Source organism: Xiphophorus couchianus, chromosome 20 (genome assembly GCF_001444195.1).
Source record: "Xiphophorus couchianus chromosome 20, X_couchianus-1.0, whole genome shotgun sequence".
NCBI lineage: Eukaryota > Metazoa > Chordata > Actinopteri > Cyprinodontiformes > Poeciliidae > Xiphophorus > Xiphophorus couchianus.
This window is the reverse complement of record NC_040247.1, coordinates 21,847,520-21,857,447: the sequence shown is the minus strand read 5'-3', so window position 1 is coordinate 21,857,447 and position 9,928 is coordinate 21,847,520. Positions and strand designations below refer to the sequence as shown.

At 40.5% G+C, this 9,928-nt stretch overlaps 1 protein-coding gene across 1 annotated transcript; it reads right to left on the bottom strand.

Annotated features, from left to right (window-relative positions):
• Positions 1-1,663: 1,663 nt before the first annotated feature.
• On the bottom strand, positions 1,664-5,744 carry LOC114135470 (keratin, type II cytoskeletal 8-like). Its single transcript, XM_028002779.1, has 9 exons — positions 5,289-5,744; positions 3,878-4,086; positions 3,714-3,774; positions 3,521-3,616; positions 3,244-3,408; positions 3,011-3,136; positions 2,702-2,922; positions 2,553-2,611; positions 1,664-2,456 (listed from the first exon to the last, which is right to left on the bottom strand). Exons 1-9 carry the CDS (start codon positions 5,634-5,636, stop codon positions 2,347-2,349), a joined length of 1,395 nt encoding a protein of 464 aa, XP_027858580.1. The 5' UTR covers positions 5,637-5,744; the 3' UTR covers positions 1,664-2,346.
• Between the last annotated feature and the right edge of the window lie 4,184 nt (positions 5,745-9,928).

The following is a 9,928-nucleotide window of genomic DNA, read 5'->3' as shown; positions in this document are numbered from 1 at the left end:
ACATGGCTGTTAGTATGGAGGAAAAACCCCCTACAAATCCATGATGCACCTCTACCGTTTGTTTTTACTGCCTTTTGTAACGTCCGCCGCCTCTTCCCAAAGCTGAGCAAGCTGAAAGGTACCTGTCAGTTTCTGCTTTTCATTGTACATTTTATACTATGGGTTCATATAGTGAGGATTTACAATGTAGTGAGGCCATAAACACTGAGACTTGGGTGATTGGAGTATTTGTCTTCAGGATACATTAAAAATACTCATAACAGCAAAGAAAATCGATCATGGCAATGTGAGCAATTTTCTTTTATCTACCTCGAGGTGGGGAAAATTCTCCTCTAAATGTTTAATTATTATTACTATTATTATTATTTAGGGCTGCACAGTGGTGCAGTTGGTAGCACTGTTGCCTTGCAGCAAGGAGGTCCTGGGTTCGATTCCCGGCCGGGGTCTTTCTGCATGGAGTTTGCATGTTCTCCCTGTGCATGCGTGGGTTCTCTCCGGGTACTCCGGCTTCCTCCCACAGTCCAAAATTGGTCTCTCTAAATTCTCCCTAGGTGTGAGTGGGTGGATGGTTGCTTGTGCTGTATGTCTCTGTGTTGCCCTGCGACAGACTAGCGACCTGTCCAGGGTGTACCCCGCCTCTCGCCCGGAACGTAGCTGGAAATAGGCACTGGCACCCCTCCCGACCCCTTTAGGGACAAAGGGTGAGCAGAAAATGGCTGGCTGGATGGATGGATGGATTATTATTATTATTATATTAGCTACGTGAGATTTTTGGCATGTAACAGCATCATTATTATGACTTATTCTAACCTTAGGTCCTCAGAAGATAAAAGTGAGTGATACATGATTATTGCCAGGTGGTATTTAAAGAAATATCCTTCTGTGCCTTTTAAAAAATCTAATCTGTTTCACACAACTACAATAAAATCAGCCGATAACAGTTTGTTAACAGTTTGTGAATGGTCCCTAAATGTCCCATTTAGCTGAATAGACACTAGACTCCCTGTAGAAGCTCAAATAATGACTAGTTTGAAGCATTTTGATGAAGAAAAAATATTCCCTGGGTGGATGACGACAACTATAAATGTTTGTATCGTAACGATGGCTGACTTTCTCGCCTTTGATATGCTCTGATCACAAACGTTTAACCAGTCGCATATCTGCACATAATTACATACGAATACAACCGCAGGTTTTCTTACTGTGACTCTATTGTCAAAAGTATTTGCTCTTCTGCTTTCACACATACATGTGACGTCCTTTCCTTAAGTCAAAGGATTAAATACAATTTTGGCCCAGCTAAACTCCTTGGAAAGTTTAGGAGTGGTATTATTATTTTTTTAATATTGCATCATTCTACCAGAAACCCATTTGCGAGGTAAGATGTGGTATTAGAAGGTTTGGCTTGCAGTCTCTGGTCTGTTTCATCCCAAAGCTGCTCTGTTGGGTTGAGGTCAGGAAACTTTGCAGATTTTTCACACCATACTCGCTCTCCTGTGTCTTTGAGAACTTTGCTGTGTGTGCTGATGTGTAGTCATATTATAACATGACTAGAAACTGCAGTTGTGGGACATTTTTACTCTTATGTGAAGGCTCCATGACTAAAAAAACTATAAAACATGTTTACTTTTGTTTTCAGTAATCAAAACAATAACAAAGAGTGTTGTTTTTTTTTCTCAGATTTACTTTAATGGGATGTTCATACAGTCTTCAGTAACATTCAAGCATCAAGCCACTTAGAATGCTTCCTTCCATAAAATAAACCTGGTTTCAACATCATTTGAGGTCAAAGGCAACGGGCGGAAAAACTGAATGAGAGTTTGAACAAGACAAAAAGGAGCAAGTCAATAACCAATCAGCTCACAGGTTTCAAATGTAAACATGTTCATTCACTAAATGTTTCAAATTTCATATTTTTCCGGTGTTCAGGTTTGGTCGGTGACTTGCTCCAATTTAGCATCAAGCAGATCAGGCAACCGAAAAGCAAGACTGTTGCAACACAGATTGCAAAAGCGTCATAGTTCAGATGTTCAAACTATCTGTCTTTTACTCCTCCACATTAGCCTTTGTTTTTCTTTTTTTGTTTTTATAAGATGTCAGTGCAGAAAGAAAAAGAAAACATTGTAATGTTAACTGACCTGAGCCTTCAGAAACTTCTGTTATATGTTGTTGAACAGGACAGACAAATGTTACCAGTTTTAAGAGTTGCTGATTATTTTTGGGATGCTCAGATAGTTTCTTGAACACATGTGACAGCATTGCTTAGCACCATGAGAGGGCGTTGATTTAGTACAGATTTAAAAAAGTTTCTGAAGTGCAAGGGAGTGGCTCTCCTTTTAAAAGGCTTCAATAGTATCTTTTGGAACTGCTTTGCTGTGTGACTGACTTGGTGATGGTACCACCATAACCACCAGACATGCCACCAAAGCCAAACCCAGAGTTGCTGCTGGACAGTCCTGTGGTAGAAAACAAAAAGGAAAGGTTAACCTTTCTTTTTCTTTGCTATTACACTGGTTTACTTGTGATAATGATAAATTACGCTGGACACCTACCACCACTGGAGGTGGTTTGCTGCACATGGATGGTGGCACTGGATCCTCCACTGGTCAGTCTTTGAGAGAAACAACGGCATGTTAGTGCTTAAAGTGGTGGCTAAGCTTACAATTCTGCCTTGAAACATAAACATTTAAGTTTTTCCCACCTGCTCTCTTCTCCTTCCAGGAGCTTCCTGTAGGTGGCAATCTCAATGTCCAAGGCGAGCTTGATGTTCAACAGGTCACTGTATTCGCGCACCTGCTTGGCCATCTCTGACTTGGCCTTATTCAGAGCTTCCTCCAGATCCTTGATGCGAGCCCTGGCATCCTTTACTGCCAACTCACCACGTTCCTCAGCCTCGCTGATCTGTGCCTCAAGGCTGTTTTTCTGTGGGAAATGATGTCACAAATGTCTGAACGTCTAAACGAGACTCTAAACAATAATGCTTGACAGACGAGAGGTCACTGAAGTGTACCTGTGCTTTGACGGCCTCAATCTCATTCTGAAGACGTGCGATCATGCGCTTCAGCTCAGCGATGTCAGCCTTTGTTGAGCGCAGGTCTGTTTCATACTGTCCTGCAGAGGACTGCATCTCATCGTACTGTCAGTAAAAAATAAAAACAGAACATCAAAAACCAAAAGGAAGGAAGGTTAAACGCTCACTTGCAGCAGAATAAGGGAAAGAATATCAACTTTAATGTTGCTTACCTTCTGCTTGTACCACATCTCTGCTTCGGCCTTGCTGCGGTTTGCAATGTCCTCATACTGAGCACGGACTTCAGCCACAATGGCATCCATATCAAGGTTACGGCTGTTGTCCATCTCCACAATAACAGAGGTGTCCTTAATCTGTCCCTGCAGCTCACGAAGCTCCTACACAAAGAAGTTGCCGAATTAGCTCATTTGTGCAGGAGAATTATGACTAAATTAGTAGTCATAATTCTGTATCAAGTAGCTCGATTTCAACCGTAAAAGTTATACGCACAGCTTCATACACGGCCCTGAGGAAGTTGATCTCATCCTGAAGTGCATCAACTTTAGCCTCCAGCTCCACCTTGCTCATGTAGGCAGCATCGACATCCTGGAAATACAAGAAACAAAAATTCGTGAGACTTTTTCCACACTAATCCATAGAAATAGTTGACACAATTAAAAGAGCCATTTTCATGTCATCTCACCTTCTTCAAGAGCACAAACTCATTCTCAGCAGCTGCACGCTTGTTGATTTCATCCTCGTACCTGGTGAAACACGAAGCAAATCATGAGCATACCACGCTTTCAACATCTGCAAAGTGAAAGAAACTCTGGGCATATATGCTGTGTTTTTTTTCTAAATACTAACTTATGCTTGAAGTCCTCAACAAGGTTTTGCATGTTCTTCAGCTCTCCCTCCAGCTTCATCTTCTCATTGCCAAGCCCATCAAGCTGTCTGCGCATGTTGGCAATGTAGGCCTCAAACATGCTGTCAATGTTGGAGCGGGTTGTGGTTTGTTCCTGCAGGAGGCTCCATTTGGTTTCCAGCATCTTGTTCTGCTGTTCCAGGAAACGGACCTATGGAAAAAAAAGAAAAAGAAACCCCATTATGTTTTTATTTTTTGAGTTAGTTTTTGAGGTAGTGCTCTTCATATATTTGAAATGATATAGAACGATGTTTGGTAGTTCAAAATATTTTAAGCTGAAAGATAAAAGCAAAAGGAATTAAAACTGAGAGGAGTTGTGCAAAACAAAGATTTAAAGGGTGTGTCACTTCAGGGATAATGCTTAAGAATGTCTACACTGTGCGACTGATTACATGCACACCTACCTAAACTGCCACACCTTTGCTGAAACAGTTGCAACTCATCGTCGCCTCAGTTTGAGTGCAAACTCTTTAAAAATTTGTTTTATATTGGCATAAATAGCTTTAATTTGGCACAACATGATGCCGATGACACCAAAAGGTTCATAAAACCAGGAGCGTCTGAGAAAATGTTTCTATTGTTGGGCTGTGACTCAACCTCCAGCCTTTATTGAGTTATCATAACCACAATGTTTCTCTAGCCATAAAAAAAACTAGGTGTGGCACTTTAGGCAAAGAAGACAAAGCAGTAGTGTGTCATGAAATGGTTATTTTCTGAAGTGTTTGCAGGAAACTACAGAGCACTAAAAAGACATCTTTAACTTCAAGGTGAAATTTGTGGTTTTAAGATAGAATCAGGTGAAAGTGGATTTACAGCCATGTAGTTAACATTCATGTTGCCCCTAACAACCAGGTGATAGGTGTGCAATGTGCAAATGGCAGACTTTGGACTCCGTGGAAGCAGTGCATATATGTCCCTGTTCTTTATTCCGGTTGACCAGCTGAGAAGTGAGCATCGATATCACTGATGCTATGTTTACTTAGTGGGCAGAGTTAGCTGCCATGGACTCTTACAGGCCATCCAAGCAAATGCAGTATTTTCTTTTTTTTTTCTGAATAAAAGGATGAAGAGGCAAACTGTCGCATGACAGTCTGACTTAATATTTTTATGAGTTCCTCTGGTTCTAGACACCACAGGTCAGAGCTGACTGTGCTACAAGGATAAGATCCACAGCTTCCCTGCTCTGCGGTTTCTTTATCTTTCAGCCTACAAAAATCCTAAACACTGAATTTGAATTCAACTTTCTCGTCATTTACTTTCACGTAACGATTAAAGATGGCAGAATTAGCTGCAATTATCTACGGCAAATCAAGCTTACAGTAAATGAACTGGGGCAGAGAGGTAGACACCAACCTTGTCGATGAAGGAGGCAAAGCGATTGTTGAGGGTCTTGATCTGCTCCTTCTCCTGGGTACGGATAACCTCGACAGATTTGTCGAAGGTGTAAGGAATTGGTGCCAGCAGACTCTCGTTGACCTGGACAGCTGTGATATGTGGCACGCAACCCTGCTGGCCAAAACTCTGCTGGCCAAAGCCACCATAGCCTCCTGACCTTGTCAAAGACATGCTGCTGAAACCACCAGAGTAGCTGGGTGCAGCGGCATAACTGGAACCGTAGCTGGTCTTGGAGACACTGCTGACTGGTGTGGCGTAGGATCTTCGGACGCTGGTGGAGCTTGTGGTTGACATTGCCTTCCTCATCTTGGCAGAGTTAAAGGTTGTCCGCTGGCTGAGCAAAGGAAAGCTGGAGATGTGCAAGCTTCAAAAGGAGAGCCAAGTCCCTCTGAGTGTCTAACTGCTGATGCTGTCTCCTTTTATGCTCCGAGCAGGGGGCGGGAAGGCTCTTCTTCAGCCACCTGAACCTGTTTTCTCACTTTTTGCTGTAAAGCCGCCACTCTCCACACCTATGCTGAATAACAGGAGTGGCTAATCCTGTTGAGCAGGTAGGAAGGGATCGCCAAGAGATAAGCCGTGACACACCCTGTCATGGGATAGACTCCAGCGAGAAAAAATGAGACAAGGGTAGGAGTAAAGTACTACAGGGAACCTCCTTTATGTGCTGTTACTTGGTTTATCTTGGATCAGTTTTACTATGTTTTGTGAATTTACATGGGCAACAGGGAAAATAATAGTGAAAATAAACAGTTGAATGAAATACATTGCTCAACTAAAAGATAATGTATGTACAATTACACATTTCAGCTAAGACATTGTTAAAGATGCACAAATAGATTTCCGAGCAAGACAGAGAACTTTATAGCAGAACATTATATTCTAATTATGTGCACTAGGTAGTTTTGCACAGTGATGTAATCTATGAAGGGCTTGCTCCTTTTACAACCTCAGTTGTCAGATTTACTTTTAAAGGATCAATTTTATGTCAAAAGACAAAGTCTATATGATTTTCTTCTGCCAAATCTCTTCCCAACTCCAAATATAAAACTTTATTACAGTTTATCTTTCTGCCTGAATTATCTAACGAAATTCTTGCAACAATACAAGAAGTTTTTGGAAGAAAAGTCTGTAAAAAGAAAAAGACCCTTAAGGGCAGGGGTGTCAAACTCCAGTCCTCAAGGGCCGCAGTCCTGCAACTTTTAGATGTGCCTCTGCTGCACCACACCTGAATAAAATAATTAGGTCATTAAGGCTCTGGAGAACTGATCTACACAAGGAGGAGGTAATTAAGCCATTTCATTCCAGTGTTTTGTACCTGTGGCACATCTAAACACTGCAGGACAGCGGCCCTTGAGGACTGGAGTTTGACACCTGAGCTTTAGGGTCTTTCAGTCTTATGCTTTTTCTTGAAATTATCCCCTGAGGTTGATCAGTGACGTGCATTGAACATTTGGAAGTTGTTTTTCTAGCTGATGCAGTTCGCTAAGCCCACTCCCTGCATTCTCAAACACATTCACTGCGTCGTTTCTCTCGCTGCAACTTTTTTTTTTTTTTGGAAGAGAGGCCTGCATTTCTTTTCATCCTTCTCCATCTTTTCACATGCACATGCCTTTAGTTTCTAACAAACGTGTCAAATATTAAGCTAAAGCTCAAATAAATTCTTGCTCTGCACTTTCTCTTGTGAGAAAATAATTTTTTCCCATGATATTTTATCTATCGACAACCATAAAAATCATGCATATATTTGCATTTGTCCTCTGTCTTTTAAGCTGTGCTGCACATTTTGACAGCATTAGTCAGAGTACATTCTTGTCCAATACAGCTGCCAATAAATCAGACCAGCGACTGAAGCTGGGTGAAGAAACAGCACTTAGCCAAACCCACAACAAAGGCAGAGCTCTTGACCAAGTCTGGTTACAGATTTAAGAATAAAGCCCTTTTTGCACTGCAGGGTCCGGCCTGGTCCAGCCAGGCTCTGTTCGACCCGGTGTTCTGACTATCAGTGCTACCTCATCAGATTTCCTACCGTAGTACGGATAGATAGCTAAGGCTATCTGTCAGTGCTACTCGTCCAAAACTGCTACCTTCATGTTTACAAACAGAAAACTATGGCGGGTTGTGTTCATGTTAAATGCACTGGATAACATTATTTGAGTGGCGGGACTGAAGTGGAAGCTTAGGAATTACGCTTAGCTTAGCATTGGAACAATTTATATACATGACGAAACCACAAGAAGATCACTTCCTTCATCTGAATATCCTACCTGTTTAAAATGAAAAGCTATAGATGTATGCGCACTAATCCATTTACTAGAATAGGCTACCTGTTAAAAAAATATTTTAAATACAAAGGTGTTTGTAAGAATAAAACAGTATCAGACAGGGGAAACACGTTTTTATTGGAATTAAATTAAAGACAGACAACAGATCACAGCAACTCTTTTTTTGCGCATTAATACGTTGTATGTCTGTAATGAGATGCAGCGCATCCACAACGTGTCCACCGAACTGCGCATGTCACTGAAATGATAGGATATTCTGACGCTAATATTACGCCGCTATTACACAGCTTCAATCTCACATAGTATCGCTACCAACATCTATTTAGCAAAGTTTAATAATAAAAAAATAGTGTAATTAAAGTAAAACATTTTAAAATATAGGGACAAAATAGCCCACAAAACAACGTATTTTTTCCTGATTAACCGCCAAACAATTACTTGTTTACAGTAGTAACGACTTTGCAGACGGCAAAACTAAAACCATTTATAAATATATTTGCAAGCTGCCTGTCATGTAAACTAAAAACATTAAGTTATACAGCAGCTTCATGAAGGCCAGATATAAAATAAATTAAATAAAGCTTACCATAATCTTCGATGAAATAAAACCCATGAAAGACACGTCCACAGGTGGGACGTATTTATAAGAAATCTGCTGAGTAAGCAGTATGTGACGTAGCATCGATGCGCGCATGCGCTTTACCACAAGGTAGGACGGATTTACGGGTAGCGCAGATAAATAGAACGCCTTTCCTATTGGTCCTATATAGCCCTGGTCGTTTTGCATTAACCCTCGTGTGACCTTAACATTCTGTTTACTCTCCTTGTCCTACGGGTCAAAAATGACCCACCCTAACAAAAGCCCCCAAATTAAGCAGCTTACTTGAATTTGTATCCAAAATCTATTTTGCATGATGAAACAATCTGTTATTTATCAATTCAATTCAATTTAATTCATTTTTATCATGTTTTTTCTTTTGTTACACAATACAAAAAGACGATCAACAGTATTACACTTTTCTTTTTACGACAAACCAACTGTCATAAGTTTTCTTTTTTACACAGTAAAGGTTTATTATTGTAATTATATAAATGTGAAGTAATTACTGCTGAATTAACTATACTGAAAGGGAAAAAGGTCAACAATCGGTAACTTTTTTGTCAACAGTTCATTCTTTTATACTGTTTAGGACGTCAATTATGAAAATATTGCTCTCATACAACAACATCCTTCAACATAAAATGTTGAAGATGTTCAACATAAGAACATCTTCAACATAAGATGTTGACCATGAGATGTTCAAAATATTGTTTAGCATCCTGCAAAATTATTTTACAGGATTTATGTTCATCTTGTAGATCAAGATGGTCAAAATCTTTATGTTCAAAATCTTATGTTTAACATCCTGCAAAATTATAGAAGATATTCAACGTCTTGTGTCGGACAGTATGTGTGAACATACAACCTATGACCTGTTGGACAGTGAAACATCCACTCACAACTTCTGCAAGGAATCAACTAGGTGTATTTTGATTTAGAGCACCTTTATATCCTCTCTGCTGACTTTGTTTTCATTATGTCTGAGATTCTTTTGTGTTGTGTTTGGGAGCTTGTGTGATGTGAGGGGTTAGCTGCAGGTGCAGGTCAAATACAAGTTGAATTCATACATCAATCCAGTTTATTTGATGTGTGTGAGGGTGCATATACAGGTGCACAAGTGTGCGTGTGTGTGTGTGTGTGGTTGTGTGTGTGTGTGTGTATTAGAGAAAGTTTGAACTGACAACTCCTCTGGAGGTCGGACTTCTTAATGCGCATGCACAAGCATGCGTACTCACTGCATGTATGCTATTCTGACAGCTTATGACGATCTGATAGAACACCGGCCCGATTGGAACCGCAGCTCTCTGGGTTCCAGGGAGCCGAGTGATACCGGGCTGGAAGTGCTAATGCAAAAACTGTCGGCCCTGCTTTTTTTTTTGCAGTGCAAAAGGGGCTTAAGGGAAAAAAAATATTGGAGCCTTTTCTGTTCTTGTTAAAATTGCCATTACTGATTATGACTGTAAGTTATTAAAGTTGGTCAAGTCAGGGTAACATGGAGCACTTACGCATGTTCGACCTCAAAGAAATTTGCTAAAGATGTCTGAGATAGCACAGCATATAATTTTACAGAGAATGCACCTTGTGTCAGTCGTTAGAGTTGGTTAAAACATTTTTACTTCAGGCAGTGTGTGGCAGCGCTGCTTGCAATAGGTTGCTGCATATGTTACTGCGCTTGAAGAAAAGGGAGAGCAAGTAGAAAATAAATCAGTGAAACT